The 25191-nt window shown below is 45.5% G+C and overlaps 1 protein-coding gene across 1 annotated transcript in view; it reads right to left on the minus strand.

The window, feature by feature from the left end:
* The window catches only part of TMEM132D (transmembrane protein 132D), an 835380-nt gene that overhangs the window by 4910 nt on the left and 805279 nt on the right, over window positions 1-25191 (minus strand). The window contains exons 6-8 of the mRNA XM_043902103.1: window positions 8288-8493; window positions 5234-5507; window positions 2208-2399 (exon numbers count right to left, since the gene is read on the minus strand). Coding sequence (XP_043758038.1) covers window positions 2208-2399; window positions 5234-5507; window positions 8288-8493 — 672 coding nt within the window. The remainder of the gene's footprint in view (window positions 1-2207; window positions 2400-5233; window positions 5508-8287; window positions 8494-25191) is intronic.

Here is a 25191-nt window from a genome sequence, read left to right on the forward strand (position 1 = left end):
TTGGAAGTGAGAAGGAAGCTTCTCACATGAGACTGGTGGCTTCTGCTCCTTCTTGGCTCAGTCGGTAACTTTGGCTCAGTTGTTAGACATTGGCTTGGACTGGCTGCTAGGTGGGAAACTCCACCAAGAGACTGTGCAAAAGCCACTGGGCATAACCCTGATTTACAGGGTCTATTTTTTTTTTTAAGCTATGCCAGGTCTTAGTTGGGGCATGTGAACTTCTTAGTTGTAGCATGTGGGATCTAGTTCCCTGACCAGAGGTCAAACCCTGGCCCCCTGCATTGGGAGCACAAAATCTCAGCCACTGGATCACTCGGGAAGTCTTCTACTAGGGTCTTCCGATTGGCCATAAAATCACGGCAGGTAATTCAAATGCATACTGGATTTCTTGAAACTGAAATGTCAGAGCCAAGTTGTAGGCAGAGGCCAAGCTCCATCCAAACCAAGCACAGAGCAAACCTCAGGGTCACATGGTTTGCTTTGCATGTGGGGAATGGATCAGCTCTGTGGCCTTATTCTAACTGTGTCTTATCACTTCCTTAACTTCTCATTGGCCATCACCTGATTGAATCACCCCAGGAAGACAGGAAGAAGCCTAGGGTTATTTCTCCTTTGCTACCTGGAACTTGCATCCTGGCTGGCATCATGCCCTGAGAAGAGGGAGGTTTGCCTTTGGCAAGAATTCGTATCCATTTCTGAGATCACCCACTTTCAAGTGCTTTGTAGTCCAAAGCCTTGCACACAGAAACCACAGTGAAAGGGCAAGGGATTAGCTAACACCTGATGGAGGAGCATTCAGTGATGGATACCGGCTGGGGAAACTGCAAGACTCTGTGCTTCCAGGGGAATGTCTGGCTTAGTCACAGCCTCAGCAGGTGCACAAGGGGGCCCATCGTAATGCACCTGCTGAGCATAGAGCTGCCGGGAAAAGGGCTCTTGATCGACAAGGGAAATTGCCTGAAAACCCCCTACAAGGACTGGAGGCCTCCCAGCATCCCCTCTGGAGGACAGTCTGTCTCATGGGGCGCAGAGAATCAGCAGCCTGAGACCACTGTCCTTGGGTGTTTGGTAAACAAGGCCCCCCAGAGTCACAACCCAGGTTCTCTCTAAGAAATAATGTTTCTCCACCTCTGATGAGGGAGGAGATCAGATAACATTTTCAAGTGCCCTGTTTGTTTGGCAACCGTGGTATGGACACACAAACATGCACTGCATGATACACACAGCATGTACACAACACTCGGGACACACACACACAGTACAAACACACACACACATTCTATTAGCGCATGCTGTTTTCCAACAAAGAGAAAGAATACCAGGTACAACGTAACCACCAGTTTGTTACTTCTCCTGGGAGCTAAACAATAAATGTGGAAGCAACTCCTCCAATCTCCTTCTGACCCCCCAGACCTGTGACCCCAGAGAGGGGCAGGGACCTCACAGACGTTTGGATACCTCCTTAGGGTCTGTTTCTGCCCTCACCTTCACCCCACCACTCGGGGAGGTCAGCAAGGGGAAGAGCCAGGATTATTTTGATGGTGGGAAAACAGCACACGCAATGTCCAATGGGATGTGGAGCCTGCCCTGAGCTCCTCTGGCTCCTGATGCCTAGAATCCATCACTCATGGCAACCTTGTTGTTCAGCATCTCCATTTAGGGGGGTAGGAAGCCTGAGGCTAAGCAGTCACTCGTTCACAGACCCTTTTCAAGACTAACAAGGACCTATTGGATAGCACAAGGAGCCTGACTCAGCACTCTGTAGTGACCTATATGGGGAAGGAATCTAAAGAAAAGAATAGATATATGCATATGTGTAGCTGATTGACTCTTCTATACACCTGAAACTAACACAACATCGCGAATTAACCATAGTCCAATAAAATAAAATAAAAAAAAGACTGAGGAACACCTAGTGTGCAATCCCACTCTTTTGTGGGACCCCCCGCAAACCGGTGACTCCACCAGACTGGCAACCTCACCTGCTACATGATCTCAGCTGGTGTGCGACCTCACTTGATGTGTGTGTGACCTGCTCAGGGCAGGACCCCACTCAATGAATAAACCCACCAGTGTGTGACCCAACCCCACATGTGGCTCCAAGACACGTAGGATCCCCCCCGGTGTGTGACCGCCCCCCCCCCCCAGCCATGTGACCTCCTGGGTAGGAGACCCCGCCCCACAGCGTGCCACCCCCACTCCCACACCTGTTTGGGCCTTTGCAGAAGCTCTTGAGCCACCGCAGTGGCGAAGATGGCTCTGTTGCTCCCTGGGCTGAGCTGCAGGGAAAGCGACAGTCCCGTCACCAGCTGGACCCCGAGGTCCGTGATCGTCACCTTCTCGTCCAGCACGGTGACCGTTTTCTCAGCCAAGATAGCGTCTGACAGAGGCGACAGGATCTGAAAGGCAGAAATGACATAGCTCTCTGTGGTTTCAGAAAGCCCCGCTTTGGTGTAAAGGATGCTCCATGTGGGGGAGGGAGAGAGGCAGACAGATGAGTGGGTCAACTGCAGGAATTTAGATCTTTTGCGTAAAAGTTGGCTGTGAAGATTGCAAGTGCTTGTCTATGGGGCAGGTATGTTTTGTTTGATGTAGTACTTTAAAATGGGATGAATGGCTATCCTTAAAAAATAGAGGATTTCATATTAACCATAGCTTTCTAGCTTTTCTGAAAAACTGGCAATATCTCTCCATGCTGGGCTCCCATTTCCTCTTTGGCAGCTTTTGGAGAGGAATAGCAGCCTCTTCATCACACTCCTCACCACTCCCTATTGTGCTCCTTACATTTTGGTTCCAAATCAGTCATTGTCTTTCATCTGACACCCATCCTGCTTTTCTCACTGACTGCTCCTTCTCAGCTTTTAGAGAGCATTAGAACATGTGACTCCTGGGTCCCAGTTCAAAGAAATCTGTTTTCCTCCTTGATAAAATGATCTCTTTAATTTTCACTTTTTTTTTTCCACTGGTAAAAGTACTTTATTAAATTATGTCATTTGCAAGTGGTTTCCTAAGAATATCTAAAAGGAAAGTTATAAAACATTCTCAAAAAAGTATAGGGTTAACAGCAAAATTACATTTTCTTGATCATATAAATAAAAACATTTTGTTTCAATAGGCTGTCTGAATATTTTATAATAAATGCCCCAACTGACAGCTGCAATAAATCTATTTTAATGAGAAGTCCCATAGTTAATTAAGTCATTTGTTAATAACGGGTTCAAAAATGATCTCTTTTAAATTCAAGCCCATTTCCCAGAGTGATTTACATTTTCCACAATCCAATATAGTTTCACTTGTAAGTCTTTGCTATGCACAAATATTTTAGAAACCTCACTTGTTGCTTAAGAGGATGATTGCCTCTCCTACAAATGGGGCAGCCATTGAGGAATAATATTTGGTTTCAGACAGGAGGAAAATGACTAAACCCTAGTGGCCCTCCTAGAACCATGTCTTGTAAAAGTGTTTGCTTCAAAACTCCCATTCTGCACACTGCTCTACCCCATCCATTCCCAGCAGGAGGTGCTTACAAGACCGGTGGAGTCACAATAACTTTGTTCCTTCCTTCAGCACATTTCTGGAATGTGTGGGAAATTGTGACCTGGTGAATGCAGCTGAGCATCACGGCAGGATGCAAAGCTTTCAGGTGACAAGGGTCAGTGAGGCAGATTGACAGAGTGAGAAGCTGCTGGCCACGCCCTGAATTCTAATGAGGTTAGTTCATCTCGAGAGTTTTCAAAAATTTTTTTTTAATTTAAAAATTTAAAAATTTAATTTTATATTGGGGTAGAGTTGATTTACAATGTTGTGTTAGTTTCAGGTGTACAACAAAGTGATTCAGTTACGCACACACATATGTCTATTCTTTTTCAGATTCTTTTCCCACATAGGTTCTTGCAGAGTATTGAGTAGAGGTCCATGGCTGTACAGTAGGTCCTTGTTGACTGTCTATTTTATATATGTAGTGTGCATATTTTAATCTCAGATTTCTAATTTGTTCCTCCATCTCCCTTTCCCCTTTAATAACCATAAGTTTGTTTTCTATGTCTGTGAGGCTGTTTCTGTTTTGTAAGTAAGTTCATTTGTACTATCTTTTTAGATGGTACAAATGAACTTAATATCATATGATATTTGTCTTTCTCTGACTGGCTTACTCCATTTAGCATGCTAATCTCTAGGTCCATCTATGTTGTTGCAACTGTGGCATGATTTTGTTCTTTTTACTGTCCGAGTAATATTCCATTTTATATATATATACACACACCACATCTCTTTTATTCATTCATCTGTTGATGAACACTTAGGTTGCTTCCATATCTTGACTATTGTAAATAGTGCTGTCATGAACACTGGGGTGCACGTATCTTTTCGAATTAGAGTTTTTGTCTTTTCCAGATATATGCCCAGAAGTAATTAAGTGACTCTATTTCTGGAGCTTTTGTCCCAAGATGGTAATGTCCACCATGTCTTACAGACAAGTAATGTCTTGAAGTTTCAGACATGATTCAACCCAAGAAGTCAGGCCAGTGTTGCTCAAATGAAAGGAATCTGTGAAGAATTTAAAGACTTGTCACATTATTATATCATTTATTTTATTTACATGACAGTTCCTTTCAACCTACTCATTCTGAAAATGGGCATTGTCAAACAGAGTTACCACCTGATCCAGGGATAGCAGTCCTGGGCAAACATCTAGAGAAAACTCTAATTTGAAAAAATAAATATACCTCTATGTTCATTGCTGCACTATTTGCAGTAGCCAGGGCAGGAAAACAACCTGTCCATTGACAAATGACTGGATAAAGGAGATGTGGTACATATATGCAATGGAATACTACTTAGTCATAAAAAAGAATGAAATAGTGCCATTTGCAGCAACACGGACAATCTAGACATTATCAAACTAAGTGAAGTAAGCCAGATAGAGAAAGACAAATAACATGATAGTCATATGTAGAATCTAAAATATGACAATACATATATACATACTACTACACACTACTATATATAAAATTGATAAACAACAAGGACCTCTGTGCAGCACAGGGAACTGTATTCAATATCTTATAATAATCTACAAGGGAAAAGAAAGAATAGATACATATGTATGTATAACTGAATCACTTGGTTGCACACCTGAAACTAACACAATATTGTAAGTCAACTGTCCTTTAATTTAAAGACTGGATATTAGTCTAAGAGACAAATAACAGAGCTCTCCTCTGAGATGTCTTACCTGAATGGTGGTCATCCCCAGTTCCTGGCCAATGAGGACTTGTCCCCCTTGAAGCTTGGCGATGCGGGGCTCCTCCACCTGCATGAAGTCATTTACCAGCTCCGTGATGTCCACCTGCCAATCGGAGCCCAGCAGGTGGGCCAGTTGTCCCCCGGGCTCAGCCGCTTCCGCCACAAACTGAGTCAAGACCCGCACCATGGCATGCTGGTATTGGAGGGTGCAGCCCCTGTTCCTCTTCTCGTCTTCATCCTCCTCCTCGCTGTCCTGAGCTGGCCTGTCAAAGGGGCGGTTCGCTTTAACAGATGCTGATTTGTTGGGTCACTGGCCGGGGGGCTGGGTGTGAAATGTGGCAGGGGCTGCAGTGGTGAGTGGGCCTAAGTCCTGCCGTCACGGAGCTCATAGCCTGGGGTGGGCTTCAACAGACGTGCAGGGGTGGTGCTCAGAATATTTGACCACTGCTGTGGCCTGAGGATGGGCTCCCCCAGTGGCTTAGTGGTAAAGAATTCGCCTGCAATACAGGAGGTGCAAGGAGACTCGGGTTTGGTCTCTGGGTCGGTAAGATCCCCTGGAGGACGGCATGGCAACCTTTTCCAGTGTTCTTGCCTGGAGAATCCCATGGACAGAGGAGGCTCGTGGGCTACAGTCCATGGGGTCACAAAGAGATGCGACTGAGCACCCACCCACATGCTTAGGGCCTGAGTACACGCCTCCCTAGTGGCTCAGCTGTAAAGAACCCACCTGCCAATGTAGGAGACACAGATTAGATCCCTGGGTGGGAAAGATCCCCTGGAGAAGGAAATGGCAACACACTCCAGTATTCTTGCCTGGGAAATCCCATGGACAGAGGAGCCTCACATGGCTACAGTCTGTGGGTCACTAAGAGTTGGACGCGACTTGGCAACTAAACAGCAACAACATGGCCTGAGTACTGACCAGTCAGAATGGACTGGTGTGGCCAGCAGAGGTCTAAAGTGTCCCTAAAACCCCCCCTCACCTCCTAGTATTCATTTTGTGAAATCCCCTTCTCTTTGAGTGTGGGCTGGACCTAATAAATTTCGCCCAAAGTAAGATAACAGCAAAAGTTATAGGATGTCACTTTCAAGATCAGATTTTAAGATACTTTCTTATTTGGCTCTCTTTCCTTGGTTCATCTCTCTTGCTTGCCCTGAAGAAGCCAGCTGCCATGCTGTGGGCAGCTCTATGAGGACATCCCACAGCTATAAACTGAGCAGCCTCTGGCCAACATCCAGTGAGGAACTGTGGCCCTCAGCTCAGTAGCCTGTGAGGAGCTGAGACCAGCCAGCAACCACGTGATCTTAGCTGCAGGTCCATCCCCACTGAGCCTCAGGATGAGACCACAGCTCTGGCTGACAACTGGATGGCAGCCTGAGGGAGACCCAAGCCTTGCCTCGGTTCCTGATGCAGAAGAACTGTGAGATGACAGGGTTTTCCTTTAAGCCACTTGGTTTTGGGATAAGCCATTATATCATATCATGGTAGTCAATACAATAAGGCTCTGGATGACCAGTGCAGCCTTGTAAACCAGTACACAAGGAAAGTGAGTGTTTCACTCAAGGTGTTTGGTGATGATAAATGTTGAAAGAGCAAGGATGGTGGCCAGGAAGCAGATGTTAGTTTTTCCCTCAACATCTGATGCCTTATCCACTCTCAGCCCTTCCCAGCACTATCACGATTTCCATCAGGTCAGCTGTTGATTCCTTGAAATAGTTCTGTAGCTATATCTGAGCTGAAAAGTTGTGTCAGCATCTGGACTGTCCATAATGAGACTCGGCCAGTTCTTTCTTTTTCTTTTTTTTTCAGCCAAACGGCATGTGGGATCTTAGTTCCCCAATGGGGGATTGAATCTGCACCCCCTGAATTGGAAACGTGGCATCTTAATCACTGGATTACTAGGGAAGTCCCCAATTCTGTGGTGAGTCTCTCCCTGCAACTGCCTGCCCTCAGGAGCATCAGTGACTATGCTGAATTCCATTCTCCCAACTCAACATTAGAAACCCCTGTGGTTAAAAAAAGATCATGGCTGAAACCATCTTCCAATTGCACATGGAACCCAAACCTCCATTCCTGAAGCCAGACCCTCTCCCAGGGGCCACAAGAACTCAAAGGGGTAGACTTCCAAGGGCAAGAATGTAAAAGCTATCCCTCACATCAGTACCAATTCTCTCCTCTCTGTTGAGTACCCAGACTCCAGGAATATTTCCTTGTCTAATTCTGCACATGCTGACTTTTGCCTGTCTACAAGTCACTTGTAAATGATTCTTTAAGCATGGGTCTCTCTGAGATGACAAAGTTCTCTGAACAAAATTCTCTTTTTATCTGATGCCCACTTATTTGCCTCACGTGGACACTGCAGACTTGTCATTCCATCAGACACCATCAGAGTGATACACCAGGCACACAGAAGACAAGCTTTGGACTTCATCTCCCCAAGGGAAAGCAATCTCAGAGTTTCTGGGCTGGGGGCACAAAGAGACTGCCCAGGTCAGGCAGCATCTGTTCAGACAGGTCTCTCGTGAACCTCTGTGGCTTGGGTCCTCCCAGATCAATTCTCCCATCTCCTGGTATTGATCCCTTGGTTTAGGCAGGGTTGACCTTCTTTCTTTAGCTCCTCTGGCTCCAGCCAGAGGAACGTGGCTGCAGCCTAGCTGGCCAATCAGTGTATTCTATCTCCCCCCTCTTCTCCTCCTCCTCGTCTACATGTGATTAGATCAGGCATGGGCACACAACCCAAGTAAGAATAACACTTAACTCTAAGTCTCTAGTAGGAATTATTGGGGAAGAGAGGATGCACTTTTTGCAGAGTCGCAAAGAAGGTAGACTAGAAGTCTGGAACCTCAGGAGCAAAATTTGATAGGGAATGAAGCTGATATAAGCAAACTGGAGCTGAGAAGGGGCTAGAGACACACACCCTTAGGCTACCCCTGAACCCTTGGAATGAGACATGCCTGAAGTTAGCTATCCTGTAAATTTCCACCTTTAGCCTAAGCATACTTGACCTGCATTTCTGCCTTGGAGCCTGACCAGCACACCCACCTCTTGTTGGAGACGATGGGGACTCTCCAGCCCTTGATCTGGTTGAGCTCAGTGTCCGAGATCTCGATCTGCAGGGGCAACCGGGGCACCCATACCGTCATTTCCAGAGGAGTGTTCAGGTGCTGGAAGGTGAAGTTCACCACCACGCCCACCTTGCCCTTCATTTCCTTCCCATTGACAAAGACGTAGTCACATCTGTCAGAAACCTAGAAGAAGAGAGAGAGTGGTGGGGGACCCATGAGTGAATTTTTATCACACCCCAAAGTGGTGGTGGAGAAGACTCTTGAGAGTCCCTTGGATGGCAACAAGATCAAACCAGTCAATCCTCAGGGAAATCAACCCCTGAATGTTCATTGGAAGGACTGATGCTGAAGCTGAAGCTCCAGTACTTTGGCCACCTGATGTGAAGAGCCGACTGACTGGAAAGGACCCTGATGTTGGGAAAGGTTGAGGGCAAGAGAAGTGGGCAACAGAGGATGAGATGGTTGGATGGCATCACTGACTTAATGGACATGAATTTGAGCAAACTCAGGGAGATAGTGAAGGACAGGGAAGCCTGGTGTGCTGCAGTCCATGGGGTCAAAGAAAGTCAGACACGACTTAGCGACTCAACAACAACAACATAGGAACAGCAAGAGAAAGCGGAGGAGAAAACTGAAGTGTCATAGCTCTTCTGGGGTCACGATCATGAGAAGTAAGTGGACACTGCTTTTTTTTGGCCACACCACATAGCTTGTGGGATCTTAGTTCCAGACCAGGGATCGAATCCATGCCCTTGGCAGAGAAAGTGCAGAGTCCCAACTACTGGGCTGCCATGGAATTCCCTGGATACTGGTTTTTCCTTTCTGATACAGCAGAGGTACAATGACAGATACCATGCCCTCCCCCCCACCTCTCCCTCAAGCTCTTTGACTAGTTGAGGTCACTATCCCCACTGGCTGCAGATGTTCTGCTGGTAATTTATGCTGCACTTCCTGTGGGAGACTGCCCTTAGGTGATGGAGCCGTACCTGCAGAGTTACTTGTGTGTTACATACCACCCATCCCATCCCACCCCATCCCATCCCATCCCATCCCATCCCATCCCATCTCTTTGCCCAGTGATGACTTCGTAGTTTGTCTGAAGGAGGAACAAACTGCATGTTAACACATCCAGGCACATGTTAGCTCATTTCATCCTCAGAACAACCCCGAGACGGGTGTTAGTCCCATATTCCAGATGAGGAAACTGAGCATAGAGGAGTTTGACTACAGTCCCCTGCTGGGCAGGAGCGGCCATGAATCAGCCCTGGGGTCTGGTTTTGGAATCCACATTCTCATCTTGTGCTCGGGCATGGGACGGCTTCTCTCTGCCACCATTTGAGAGAAGAGCCAAGTTCACAGCACCTTGTCCCCTCATCTTTGGGTCCCAGCTCTGTAGGGGAGCCCATGCTCATCCTAAACAAGACTTGGGGCGAAGCTTTGGAGTCATGCAGTAGGACAAATGATGGCTCTCAAAGATACAAAATCCTAACTTCTGGGACTGGTACATTAGTTTATTTGACATAAATGACTTCGCGGGTGTGATGAAGTTAAGGGTCTTGAGATGAGCAGGTAGTCCGAGATTATCCAGGTGGTCCCTAAATGTAATCCGAGTGTCCTTACAGGAAAGAAGCAGAGGGAGATTTGGGAACCTCGGGTAGAGGAAAGCTGTGTAGATGCTATGCAGCCAGCTTTGTGGATGGAAGAAAGGGCCAAGGAGCCCAAAGAAAGCATCTCTAGGAGCTTGGGGAGTCAGGGAAGTGTTCTCTCCTCTAGAGTCTCCGGGTTGGGGTGGGACGGAGTGCAGCTGACACCTTGTGAAGCTGATGAAAGGTTTCTTCTCTCAGAACGTTTGGGAGAATACATGTGTGTGGTTTTCAGGAAATTGTTTTGGTTTTTTTACTTGCAGGAGCTCAGTACCCCAATGAGGGATTGAACCCACGCCCCCTGCAGTGGAAGTGTGGAATCTTAACCACTGAAGTTCTTAATCTTAACCAGGGAAGTTCCTATATGTGGTTTTTTTTCCCCAAGATTTTTTGATGTGGATCATTTAAAAAATCTTTACTGAATTTGTTGCACTATTGCTTCTGCTTTTACCCCTATGGCCACCAGGCATATGGCATCCCAGCTCCCTGACCAGGGATCGAACCTGCATACCCTACATTGAAAGGTGAAGTCTTAACCCCTGGACCACCAGGGAAGTCTCACATGTATGGTTTTAAGTCACCAGATTTGTGGTCATTTGTCCCAGAAGCCACAAGAGATGGACACTGAGAGGGAGAGGAGGACAGAATCAGAGGCCATGAGGGTGTCTTCCCTGCTCGGGGCTTGGCTGGTTGAGTTTGGAGCAGGATATGAACCAGAGTGAAGCCCTTGGTTTACTGAGCACCTAATACGTGCCCAGCCCAGCAGGTGACCACCTCCCATGTATGGTCCCAGTCACTAGTCAGTCACAAGAACCCAGAAGGCAGGGCCATTACTGTCATTTCACAGGTCCAAGAATTAAGTACCATTTCCTATGGACACTTCCCAGGTGGCATTAGTTACAAAGAATTCGTCTGCTAATGCAGGAGATGCAAGAGACGCAGGTTCGATCCCTGGGTTGAGAAGATCCCCTAGAGTAGGAAATGTCAATCCACTCCAGTATTCTTGCCTGGGAAATCCCATGGACAGAGGAGCGTGGTGGGCCACGGTCCATGGGATCACAAAGAGTCAGACATGACTGAGCGCGCACGCACACACACACACACACACACACACACACACACACACACACACACACACACACACACACACACACACACACACACACACACACACACACACACACACACACACACACACACACACACACAAAGGACTCACGGCTGGAAAGTGGAAAAGACCAGATTCAACCCAAGTCACCTCCCAGCTGCCTCCTGCTTCGGTATAGGCATCACTTTTGCCTGGATGCTCTGTTGTGATCTGTTTTTTTTTTTTTTTAAAAAGGATGCAAACCTCCCTCCAGCACTTAGAGGGGCGTGAAGAAGCAATGCAGAAATGACTAGGTTGTTCAAACATCTTAGAAACATCTTAGAAAGGATTGCTGATGATGGCTCCTTGATCTTCCCGGTGAGGCAACAAGGGGGCCAGGGAGCTCACGGTGGGGCTCGTTATCCAGGGGATGGTCAGTGACTTGGAGGGAAACGTGGGCCCCGGTCCATTTCTGAGTGGAGCTGCTGGTCCTCCTAAATGTCTGCCAATGGGGGGAGTACTGAAATCTGATTGGAAAGTGGAATGGAACCAGCCCAGGTAGTTTTATTGTAATTTGTCTTGATCACTGACATTTCATCTTCAGGGCTGCTGAGTCTTGAATCTTAGGCATTTTCTTTCTTTAAATATTTTATTCTTTTTGATGCTTTTGTAAGTGGAAATATTTTCTTTTTAAATTTTATTTTGGCTGCACTGGATTTTTGTTATGGGTGCTCGGGCTTAGTTGCCCTGAAGCAGGTGGAATCTTCACAGATCAGGGATCAAACCTGTGTGCCTTGCAATGGAAGGTGGATTCTTAACTGTGGACCATCTGGGAATCCTAGCTTTTCATTTTTAAGCCTTTCAATTCTGAATGAGGCTGAATTGCCAGAGGTAAGCCGAGAAGTGGAGAGACAGAGACTGAGAGACAGAGGGAGCAAGAAAATACTGAGAAGACTTGCTTTCAGAAAAAGAAGCTGGGACTTCCCTCGTGTGCCAGTGGTTAAGGATCTGCCGGCCAATGCAGGAGATGCAGGTTCGATCCCTGATCCAGGAAGATTCCACATGCATTGGAGCAATTAAGCCTGTGTCCCACCACTACTGAGCCTGTGCTCCAAAGTCCGGGCACCGCAACTGCTGAGCCTTTGTGCCACAACTAGAGAAAAGCCCGTGCAGCAACAAAGACCTAGCGCAGCCAAAAATAAATAAATAAAAATGTAAACGGGCATTAAAAAAAACACAAAAAAGAAAAAGAAGCTGGTTCATGACTTTAATTTTATGGGCCCTTTTGTCAAATCAGGGGTTCTAAGAAAAGGTACGTGAAGCTCATTGTGGGCAAAAAGCCCTATATCCTCCTCTGGATGAGAGATGCTTGGTGTGTTAGCCAAAGCTGAGAGCGAAAAAATGAAGTCTATGTGTTTTGTTCTTTTTTTTTTTTTAAACTCAGTGTTTCCCCCCAAAGCAATGAGGAAAAGTGGGAGTTAGACTTTGATACAAAGGACAAGAAAGGTACGCAGACGGAGAGCAGGGTTTGACACATAGAAGGTCACTCTTAGTAGAGATGAGTGGAGGCAACTGATGCTCAGGATTTGGAACAGTGCTAGGTAAGCTGGGCTGAGCCCTGAGATAGAGACAGTGTGTGTGTGTGTGTTTACATCAACTAATAAGGACAGTACCCGTGTTTGACAAGAGGTTTGTAAGTTTGATTTAAGAGTAAACTCTAGTTATTAAGTACTTTTAAAAAGAAATCCAGAAGCACCTTCCCCCCTCCCCCTGCACAACCAAGTTACAAAGTTCAAAAGTGTTTCTTATGCTTTACCACTGAGTTTTTAGATGACATGTACCCCAGTGTGCCAGCTTCCCTGGTGGCTCAGATAATAAAAAAAAAAAAACCTTCCTGCAATTCAGGAGACCCAGGTTCGATCCCTAGCTTGGGAAGATCCCCTGGAGAAGGGAATGGCAACCCACTCCAGTATTCTTGCCTGGGAAACTCCATGGACAGAGGAGCCTGGCAGGCTATGGGGTCTATGGGGTCACAAAGAGTTGGACGTGACTGAGCGATTAACACACACCTGGGTGTGCATTGCAGCACTGTTTACAACAGCCAGGACATGGAGGCAGCCTAGGTGTCCATCAGCAGATGAATGGATAAAGAAGATGTGGTGCATATATACAATGGAATACCACTCAGCCATAAAAAAGAACAAATTTGAGTCAGTTATAGAGAGGTGGATGAGCCTAGAGCCTGTTATATAGAGTGAAGTAAGTCAGAAAGAGAACAACAGATATAGTATATTAATACATTTATATGGAATTTAGAAAAATGATATGGATGAACCTGTGCAGGGAAGGAATGGAGACAGAGATATAGAGAATGGACTTGTGGACACAGGACAGGAAGTAAGAGTGGGATGAACAGAGAAAGTAGCATCGAAATATATGCACTATCGTGTGTAAAGCAGATAACTGGTGAGAAGCTGCTGTATAACACAGGGAGCCCAGTCTGGTGCTCTGTGATGACATAGAGGGGTGTGTGTGGGGGGGAGGGGGGCTCAAGAGGGAGGTGATATGTGTATACTTACGGCTGATCTGCATTGTTGTACAGCAGAAACCCACACAACATTGTAAAGCAATTTTCCTCCAATTAAAAAATAAAAAAGATAGTAACTAGGAAAAAAAACCTCAGTTTTTAACTTTGTAAACCACATCTGAAAGGCTTGGCACCTCTGCATTATCATGTTTAATTTCTTTCTTTTTTTTTTTTCTATTTTGGTTGAGGACAGTAGAAGATTTTCTGGCCTTCTTGTTCAGTTGGTTACATTTGTCTAAACTTACGACTGCCAGTGGCTCAGATAGCAAGTGACAAGGCAGAATTCTTTAAAGTGTTCAAGTTCCTTCAACCTGAGGCTAGATCCTGAATACAGTATTGAATTCTTTAATATTCTGATGGCTAGCATTGACAGGTGCACATTTGGCATGCTTTGGTGTTTGGTTCTTCTTGGACTTTATTTTTCATGGCAGGTTTATGTGGTAACGTACAGTAAATTTTGTAAACTTGCATCAAGTTTATGAATAAAGAATCGGTAAAAAAGCAAACGGCCCTTCTGGCTTTCCATATCTGGCCCCTGTCCTTGCCCTGGGCTTGGAGGCATCACTAAAGTGTTTGCTAAGCACACCTGGTTCTTCTTTGATGACACAGTAGGGGAGGGAGGGGGGAAAGGAAGGGGGAGGAAGGAACTGGGGGAGAGAGAACTTTGGAGAATTACTCTGGCTGGTAGGGGATGCCTGGTGGGGGTGGGGTCTTCCCACTCCTGCTTATCCCCTGGGCAGCCTGTGGCCAACCACTGACTGTACAAACACACCTCAGGACAACGTCTCTAGTACATTTCAAACTCCAGGGCTGCTATCGGGGAGCAGGGTCTCCTGAACCCTATCCGTGGAAGGCTGAATAATGGTTTCCAAAGATGTCAGCTCCTGATAGAAACTGTAAATGTCACCTTTTATGGAAAAAGGATGTAATTAAGTCCAGGATTTGGGGATGAGAGCATCCTGGATTATGGGCCCTGAATGCAATCCCAGAGTCCTTATCTGGGAGAGGCAGAGGAGGTTGCACATGGACAGAATATCAGCCCATGTGGAGAGGAGCAGTGATGTGGCCACAAGCCAACGAAAGCTGTCTGCGCTGCCACAAGCAGTTGGAGCAGCTTCTCCCCTGGGGCTCCCAGAGGGAGCATGACTTCAGTCTTCTGGCCTCCAAGACTGTGAGAGAAGGCTGTGTTTTTTCAGAGTCCTTTTTTTTTCCCCAAAGAGTTTTATTTATTTATTTGTTTACCTATTTATTGGCTGCACTATGAGGCATTTGAGACCTTAGTTCCCTTCAGTTCAGTTCAGTTCAGTCACTCAGTCATGTCTGATTCTTTGCAACCCTATGGACTGCAGCACACCAGGCCTCCCTGTCCATCACCATCTCCCAGAGCTTGCTCAAACTCATGTTCATCGAGTTAGTGATGCCATCCAACCATCTCATCCTCCGTCATCCCCTTCTCCTCCTGCCCTCAATCTTTCCCAGCATCAGGGTCTTTTCCAGTGAGTCAGTTCTTCACATCAGGTGGCCAAAGTATTGGGGTTTCAGCTTCAGCATCAGTCCCTCCAATGATCGAACCCATGCCCCCTGCACTGGAAGGCGGAGTCTTAACCACTGGACCACCAGGCAAGTCCCAAGGTGTGGTTTTAAGACTCCCAAGCCTGTGGTCATTTGTGACAGTGGCCACAGGAATCTAATATACCATCCTGGCCCATCTCTTCTCTTGCCCTGTTCTTCCCCCTCACCCCTCACCCCCTTATTTCTCGGGGAGGGGGGCTTTCATCAGTGGGTCTCATACACACAGCGCCTCAGCTACAGGGAATCTGATCTAAGACTTGGTGACTGTCAGTTGGGAAGACACCAGTCTGGTTTCCCAAGGGCAGACCTGGTCCCTGACCATTTCCTTGGTGGCTGCTCAGGACAGATGAGCTGAACTGTGTTCTCACAGAGGCTGATGGGGCAGAACTGGTCCTTCTAGCTCGACATCCATCTTTCCCTCCATCTCCTTGGCCACTGAATTCTAGCATCAATTCCTCCTCCCCGAGGAGCTGAACCAGAGAAACAGGACAGTCTAGGTGAGCTGACAAGACCTATTCATTCCCTCTTGTTTAAATATGACTGTACATGTTCAATAATTCATTAACTACCACTTTACAATGCTGAAGGTTTGAAGGAAGGATCCATTAAAACTCTTCAATCCCTCTCATAATACATTTCCAGCCAGCTGCACTGCTCCTTGACGGGAAAATGGTTAATATTTCTGACTCTGGGTGTGTACAATCTGGCACTTTCGTGAATTTAATGCCATTTGCTTCTTTGCTGTTTAAATGCTGTACAAATTTAAATCTTATTTAAATATCACCAACATTTGTGGTGAAACGTATGTTCTGATGTTTTCCTTTTCTTTTTTTTAAGAGCGAGAGCTAAGAATATTAAAATTCCATCCCCCTTCCCTTTAAATTTGGCAAAAAGACACAGTCTGCAGGAGTATTTGTATCCAATTCTCAAGTTAGGCATTACCTTCCTGAGATTAGTGTTTATCTTGGACAAAAGTGGTACCATTAATAATAGCAGTAACAAGAAAAGCAGTGACTGATATTTATTGAATGCTTTCTGTATGCCAGGCACTGGGTTAAGCATCATTCCATTTAATCCTCATGATAAATCTATTAGGTAAATGCTATTATCCCATGTTTCAGAGAAGAGACTGAGGTGCGGTGTCCCATGGGCTTGAGGGACATGTAGTGAAGTGACAGTCACTCAGTCGCGTCCGACTCTTTGTGACCCCCTGGACTGTAGCCCACCAGGCTCCTCTGTCTATGGGATTCTCCAGGCAAGAATACCGGAGTGGGCTGTCATTTCCTTCTCTGAGGGACATGTAACACTGGGCTAATTAATGGGAAGAGAATGTCCCAAGCTTGTGACACTGGTTAATTTACTGGGAGACAACTTTGTCTACCTCAGCAGTGTCTATAAATGCATAAGAGACCCTTTTCTGCCAAGAGAGAAGTTCTACATGAACACACCGGAGGAGGAGCCAAGGCAGGGAGTACATGCAGGTCCTGAGGCTGACGCTCAGGTGGATGGAGGTGCCTGGTGTTGTTATTGTTTATTCAATAAGTAGAGTCCAACTCTTTGCAACCCCATGGACTGCAGCATGCCAGGCTTTCCTGTCTTGCACTATCTCCTGGAGTTTACTCAAATTCATGTCCTTCGAGTTGGTGTTGCCATCCAACCATCTCATCCTCTGTCATCCCCTTCTTCTCCCACCTTCAATCTTTCCCAGCATCAGGGTCTTTTCCAATGAGTTGGTTCTTCACATCAGGTGGCCAAAGTATTGGAGCTTCAGCTTCAGCATCAGTCCTTCCAATGAATATTCAGGGTTGATTTCCTTTAGGATGGACTGGTTTGATCATCTTGATAGCTTGTAGGAAAAGGTTTTTAAAACAACATGAGGGGTGAAGGTTACAAGGGTGAACATCGGTTGGGTGGTTAGACAACAGGGTGGTGTTTCAGGAATTTCATTCATCAATTTTATGGCTCTAACAGGTCTGGGGCCTATGTGCTGGTGGTTAGCATACAGTCAACTTTTTCCACCTGGTGGGGAGTTTTGTAAGGATATGGCTCAAGGAAATGGCTCAAGATATTATCTGTAGCCCTTGAGAAGGAACAAAAGGTCATTGACTTTGCTTTATGGATAAACCATTATTATTCTGTCTTGCTTGACTTCTTTCCTTAGTTTCTACATTTTTCTCACTTCTCTGATTAAATTTGCTCTTTGGAGATTGGGGAAAGACTAGGAGACTAAAGCTTTTCTACAAAGAGGCCAGGGATGTGGTGGAGTCTGACTCCAGGAAGGTCCTGTTAGGGTCCTATTTGGTTCCAAGAGCCCTATTTGGAAGGAGCATCTGAGGTCCCTTCCATGTCACCACAATGAACCTCTTCTTGAACAGGGATATTTTCACATTTTTGGAATCATTTATATTAGACCCTATTTTTCTTCCATTAATAAAACCCTAAATTTAAGTTCCCAAGAAGCTCTGTTATTTTTAACTCAAAACAGAACATTTTTACACAACCCTACATTCTCACTTTCCGTCTTTCCTGGGTCAGAAGGAATAACACATTCAGTGAACGTTCTCTTTTCTTTGTTCTTGAAATTACCCCATGTTGTCTGGGTCACCATTGTTTTCTCAGAGCTGCCAATAAGCGCTCTGATAGAAAACAATTTTCATATTAACCAACCCAAGCAGCTCTTCCCCTATGCTAGTCTCAGCACTGTCAACAACTGGGGATGGATACTTCTTTGTTACAAAGGGCTGTTTTGGGCGTGCTAGCATGTTGAGCAGCATCCCTGGTCTCCACGTGCCAGGAGCAACCTCCCCTCCAGTTGTGACAATAATATTGTCTCCAGTTATTGTCAAATGCCCCCTGGGCTGAAAAGTCACCCTCAGAGAAGAACTGTCATTTCAAGCACTTCTGAATGATTCCTTTGAGCATCACAAGACCCTAAGCCACAGATTGTACAATTGTGTACAGAGGCGGGGACCCTTTCACTTAAGAAACATTTACATGTTTCAACATTTTGCTTTTTAAACCATGTGATAACGAATATCCCCGTGCACACTCCCTGTGCCCCAGGGCATGCTTGACCAGTGCAAACTGAGAAGCTTGCCCTAGGGAATTCCACTAGGTCCTTCTGCTTTTCCCAGCAGTCCTGGAAGGTTGATGTGATGTGATGACACTGATTTTTTTTTTTTCTGGGTAGAGAACTTTGAGACTCAGAGATGTGAGGGAATGTGGCAGATTGTATTTCCAAAGGTGGCCACAATTTCTCCCAGCTCACATGCTCTTCCCCATGAGGCCTGACTGTACCCCACAGAAGAGGTGGAACCCAATTCCCCTCCTTGGGTTTGGGCTGGTCCTAGTGACTCTCTGCACTTACAGAAAGTGACACAAGTGGTAACCTGTGACTTCAAATGCCAGGTCATGAGAAGCCCTCCACCTATGGTTCCTGAAACACCTGCCCTTCAGATGCTCCCCCTCAGAACTCATGTGCCAATATCATAGGAAGCCTAGGCCAGGTGGAAGGCCACCTGTGGACTCTCCCATCTACAGCTCACACTGGGCTCCCAGCTAACCACCAGCACCAGTTGCTGTCTGCATGGGTGCTCCATCTTGGATGTTGGCCTGGTTCAACCTTCAGGTGGCTCCATCCAGGAGCCACTGGGCCACTGACAGCAACCACATGAGGTCATGAAAACCACTCAGCTGTGCCCAATCAACCCACAGAACTGTGGGCTGTTGTGCAGATAACCAGAAAAAGAAAGTATGTGTGGAAACCGAGAAGCTGGCCTTGAACCAAGATGTGCCTTCCAATTCTTTGTTCTCAGACACCCCAGGACAGCCATCAGCGTGGCTCCTGTTCTGGTTGTATCACATGCCTAAGAGAGCCCGCTCTCCTGGCTCTCATGGATAATGTCTCAGGAGCACAGAATCTTTGTTCTGGCTTTCCATCCCCAGTACGTTCAGCATGTTGCTTCACTACATCCTACTGTGTCAGAAATTCCAGATTTCCCCTTATATGAATGCTGCCCAGAGCCATGGGTTCTTGTCAGCTCTGCCCCACTGCCCAGTCTGCCTCAGAGCTCAGTTCCTCAGCCTGGCCTCACCAGTCACAACTCTTCACTGAGACTTCTGAAGCCAGAAGATCTAACATTGATATGTTCCAGCGTCACAGTCTCCGTAGACCGGGACCTGGGGACTGGAGTCGACGAGAAGAAGGACGCAGGGGACCCAAGTCTCGAGTGAGACAAGGGTGCTTTATTTGCAGAAACGCATGTTTGTATATCTTCATACAAGGCAGCTTTAGGCAGTAAAAAAAATTGAGCAAAAACAAATCCAAGTAAATATCAATCTTCAAAGGGCCAGAAAGTATTCCATATCCTGAGTAAGAGGGCATAACTAAGTAAAAGGTCACTGAAGGGGGTCACTGAAAGGAATCCAAGCAGGCGCCCTTTCTCATGATCTCAGTCCTGAGAACTGCGTGCAGCTCGGCTTGTTCCTGTTTTCCAGGAACTGATAAGGAATAGAGAGTCCTTGAGAAACGGCACACAAAAGAAGAAAATAACATATTGGATCCCTTAAAGTTGAACGTCCCCTGACATTCCAGGCTCTGCATTAACCACCTTACATACATTCACTTACATCTTATGATAATCTTCTACGTAAACAGAGGAGCAGAAAGGGAGGCATCACTGCTGAAGAGTTGCAAATTAAGAATAGAAAATTTCTAGATACTTATGGTTACCAAAGGGAAAAGGGAGGGAACAGATAAATTAGGAGCTTGAGGTTAACACGTATACACTGGGCGTCCCTGATGGCTCAGCTGGTAAAGAATCCGCCTGCAATGCAGGAGACCCGGGTTTGATCCTTGGGTTGGAAAGATTCCCTGGAGAAGGGAATGGCTACCAACTCCAGTATTCTGACCTGGAGAATCCCATGGACAGAGGAGCCTGGCGTGCTTCAGTCCACAGGATCGCAAAGAGTCGGACACAACTGAGTGACTAACACTGCTGAACTTTCGATATACACACTACTATATATAAAATAGATAACCAACAAGGACTTACTGTATCGCACAGGGAACTATACTCAATATCTTATAATAACCTACTATGGAAAAGAATCTGAAAAGAATATACACAGACATACAAATACACACACATATAAACAAAACTGGATTGCTTTGTTGTATGCCTGAAACTAATATAAGATCGTAAATCAACTATATTTCCATAAAAATTAAAACAAAAAGAATACAAAATTTCTTTTTTTTCTTTTTTAAAAATTTTTATTGAAGTATAGTTTATTTACAATGATTCAGGATTACAGCAAAGTGATTCTGTTTTATATATTATATATGTGTGTGTGTGTGTACATATATATACACATATATCTTCCTTTTCAGATTCTTTTCCATTATAGGTTAATACAAGATACTGAATATAGTTTCCCATACTTACAGACTTGTTTATCTGTCTTATATGTAGCAGTGTGTATCTGTTAATCCCAAATTCCTACGTGCATACATGCCACGTCACTTCAGTTGTGTCCAACTCTTTGAGACCCCATGAACTGTAGCCTGCCAGACCCCTCTGTCCTTGGAATTCTCCAGGAAGGAATACTGAAGTAGGTTGTCATGCCCTGATCCAGGGGGTCTTCCCAACCCAGGGATCAAACCCATGTCTTCTGTGACTCCTGCCTTGCAGGTGTATTCTTTACTGCTGAGCCATTAATCCCAAACTCCTAGTTTATTCCTAATTTATCCCTGTTCCTACTTTCACCTTTGGTAACCATTAACTTGTTTTTTATGTCTGTGGGTCTACTTCTTTTTTTAAGAAATAAGTTAATTTGTATCATTTAATCTGTGCTGGGTCTTGGAAGAGAGCCTGGGTAAGAGAGGGGGCCGTCAAGCTTAAGCTGCATTAGCTACACGGTAGATCTGTTTCTGGATAAAAATGATTATTATCCCCAGTTTACAGATGAGGAAACTGAGGCATGGATTGTTTATTTGCCTTGAAAATATTTATGTAAGCTAGAAAATGACTGAGTCAGAACTCTGTCCCTATAAGACTAATAAGCTGTCAATACTGAGTCACACCCCCTCTAGGCAGTGGTCTTCTAAACAGTATTTGTCCCCAGGCAATGGTGTGCTGATAAGTATAATAACAAGCTCTGTGAAAGAAAGACAAGCCTTATTTTTAGCATGTGATTTCCATGGTATAAAAGCTCCTGATGCTATGCTATCAACCTAAAGTCACTGGATGCAGACTTGAGAAGAGATGAGCAAGGATGAGTCGTGCTAGATTTACAAGCCAACTCCCATGCGCCTTCGTCCCCAGCACTCTCCGGTTCACGGGGTCCCACCATCCCCTATTGTCTTGCCACCAGTATTGGATTGGCAATCCCTAAAACAGAGGGCATCACAAGAGGGAGACAATCCGCGATGCTACTAGACTCCAAACTCAGTTTTCCAGATGAGAGAACTGTCCGAAAGAGGAAGCCTTCAGGGCCATGAAGAATCACATACGTTTCCCAGTGTTACTCAGTCATTAAATTGTAAATGCGAGATCTGATCCAAAGGTTTCCCTGACCCTGATGTCCTTGCTCATTTCATCATCTCATGCTGTTTTCCCCCTTAGCCCTATCAGTGCAGTCCTTCCATCCATTTATCAGAAAAGAGCTATTCCAGAAAGATCGGCATTTGTACTGATAGTGAGAAATCGGAGGAGAAATGCTGATGGCAACCCAGATCCTTTGGCAACTTTCTGGTTATAAATGAGAACCAGTAAATACAAACAATGCTTACAAAAACACAGAAAAAGAGCTGGTCTTCTGGGCATGTCATTCATAAACCTCATGCAACCTCACCCTGTGCAAATGATGAAATCTGTGGATCAGTGATGTTGTTTTCATTCCCCATAGAATGGAATGGACAGGGGAACAAGACAGCTTCAGGGCAGTGGAGGCCTTGGGCGTGAGACTAAGAAGGTGGCAGAAGAAGCTCTTGTCCAACTGGTGGAGCTCTTGACTCCATCCTCATCACCAAGGAACACAGGAAAGTAAACCGATGATGTATTTGTGAGTCAAACCAGTGAACTGTCTAGAGCCACGCACATAGAAAGACTCTGACCCATCTCTTTCTGGGGTATGTATAGAAACACATTCATTATTAATCACGCACACACACACAGATGAAAATATAGATAAAGAGGGGAAATTGAAAACCTCAAATCTCTAAATGGATGAATGCTTCTTTTGCTACCAGCTGTTGAGTTTTGTTTCCCTCCCTTGCTAAACCTTTCCTTAAACACCTTTATAAAAAGATTACCCAAGTATTTGACATTGATGGATCTTAGCTGCGGCACTCAGGCTCTGGAGCACATGGACTCAAAAATTGCAGTGCGGGCTTAGTTGCTCTGCCGCAAGTGGAATTTTAGTCCCCCGACTAAGGATTGAACCCACATCCCCTGCAGTGCAAGGCAGATTCTTAACCCCTGGACCCCCAGGGAAGTTCCTAAATACCTTTTAATAGCCCTCGAGAACAAACACCGCAGCCCATTTCTGGAAACCACTGCTCCTTTCCTTTCTTTTGGATCACACAACGTCCTTGACATCGAAGGAGCAGCACAAGTGAACAGGGAGTTGATGGATGTTTCGTGTTTGGTCCAAGGGTCCGTTTTCTATTTATGGTCCCTGGAATTCTTGCGGAACCAAGGCCAGGTCTTGGGAGGACAGAGCCTGTGTCTCAAAGCACATTCAGTCATCACAAGAGAGAACACGCAGCATAGGAGAGACCAGCAGGTACTGAGTTCTGTTTTGTGAAAACGAGATACGGGAGATCGTGAGGATCAGCGCACTGAGAAATGAAATGTTTTAGGAGGTGGTTATTGTCGCTGAGCGCAGGCTGGCCCTGCCATGTCCTGTTCCGGGACTCTGTAAAGTCAGCTGTGCCCTTTCATAGGTTTAGCCAATAAGATGATGAGAAGGCAACTTCCAGGCTGTCCTTCCTATTTTCTTCCCAGGAGCCTGTCCTGTCTCCTGCTGGACCTGTGAGCATCACCGTAGCAATGCCTCAGGCCACAACAGCTGTGCCTCCTGTGGGCCAGCAGCCCATCAGCCCACAGCTCCTCTGACATCCCAGAACCAGCCTCATTGTACCTCTTCAAAGACAAGAGCAGCAGCCAGCCAGCACGCCCTCCTCCGAGCTCTGGCTTTACAAATGAACTTATTTGCAAAACAGAAATAGACAGACAGACATAGAGAACATGCTTACAGTTACCAAAGGGGAAAGAGAGGCAGGCATAAATTAGGAGTATGGGTTTAACAGATACACACCACTGTACAGACTGTGGTCTGCCAGGCTCGTCTGTCCCTGGAGTTTTCCAGGCATTAGAATATTGGAATGGGTTGCCATGCCCTCCTCCAGGGGATCTTCCTGACCCATGGATCAAACTTGGGTCTCTTATGTCTCCTACATTGGAAGGCAGGTTCTTTACCACTAGCAGGGAAGTGGAAAGGCCACTATATATAAAATAGATAGAAGTGGGAAGCTATTTTATATATAAAATTGATAATTGATAAGGACCTACTGTATAGCACAAGGACATCTACTTAGAACTCTGTAATGACCTATATGGTAAAAGAATCTAAATGAGAGTGAATATATGTATATGTATAACTTGGGCTTCCCTTGTGGCTCAGCTGGTAAAGAATCTGCCTGCAATGTGGGGAGACCTGGGTTTGCTCCCTGGGTTGGGAAGATCCCCTGGAGAAGGGAAAAGCTACCTACCTACTCTACTATTCTGGCCTGGAGAATTCCATGGACTGTATAGTCCATGGGGTCACAAAGAGTTGGACACAACTTAGTGACTTTCACTTCACTTAATAACTGATGCATGTTGCTGCATATCTGAAACGAACACAAACCTTAAAGCAACGATACCCCAATCAAATAAAAAAAATAGCATCTAAAAAGAGTTATGAGGAGCAGACAAGTCTGCACAGAGTCAGGGATGGCTACGTCTCTGACCTCCTGTCTGGATGTTAACTAAAAGCTTTCACGGCTGAGTAAAATCTTTGAAGATGGTTTTTGGGGACACTGAGTCCACTTATCTCTCCAGATTGCTGGCTTTCTGATTAAAAGCATCTTTTGTTTCTACCAAAATTTGTTTCTCTCGAGTATTGATGTTTGAGCAGCAAGCAGCCAGACCTGAGTTTGGTAATACAGGTAGAGACCTTGTTTCTAGTGCTCATGTCTCTTGTCATTCCTGACACTCCGCACCTCCTTAAATTAAGTATGGCTGTGAGATTTACTTTGGCCAATAAGGCAGGAATGTGTTTCACTTCTGATCAGAAGCATTTAGGAACCAGTGTACGTTCTTTGAGTCCTTTTCCCTGCCTGGGAGTCCCAAGATGCAAGTGCCCCCAGTGGAAGTGGTCTGGGAGGCTCTGCTGTTACTCCATGAAGGATACTTCCCTGGGGAGCTGCCAGCTGCTGTCTCTGTGAGCGAGAGGAAAAGTCAACAGTGGTGCTGTTTGTTATCTCAGCATCTTCTAACCTATTCTGACTAATTGCCTGTTCATCCATTGTATCTACTGTACCCAGAATTGGACCCGGCATATAATAGGTACACAAGACAGAACTGTGGAATGAATAAATAAAAGAGAATCACTTTGGAAGAAAGTCTTAACTGCTGCTAAGATAAAGCACACACTTCCTAATACCGTGGTTTTCAACCTTATCAGACATAATACCGCCATTGTTCAATGAATATTTTATAACGCCTTCAAAATTCCGAAGTGGAATTCACAGATAATGTAACCCATCCGCAAGATCTTTTTATTAAGATAAATATAATACCCTAGCTGGATATCAAGTAAGATAAAAATGAATTTATAATAGAATGATACATATTTCAACAAGTACCTTCTTAAGTATAATTCACTAGGAAATATAGTGAAGGCAGATTCTCCCTCTTCTCCGCCCCCCAATAGAGCCATCTATA

Source organism: Cervus elaphus, chromosome 5, assembly GCF_910594005.1.
Source record: "Cervus elaphus chromosome 5, mCerEla1.1, whole genome shotgun sequence".
Classification (NCBI taxonomy): Eukaryota; Metazoa; Chordata; class Mammalia; order Artiodactyla; family Cervidae; genus Cervus; species Cervus elaphus.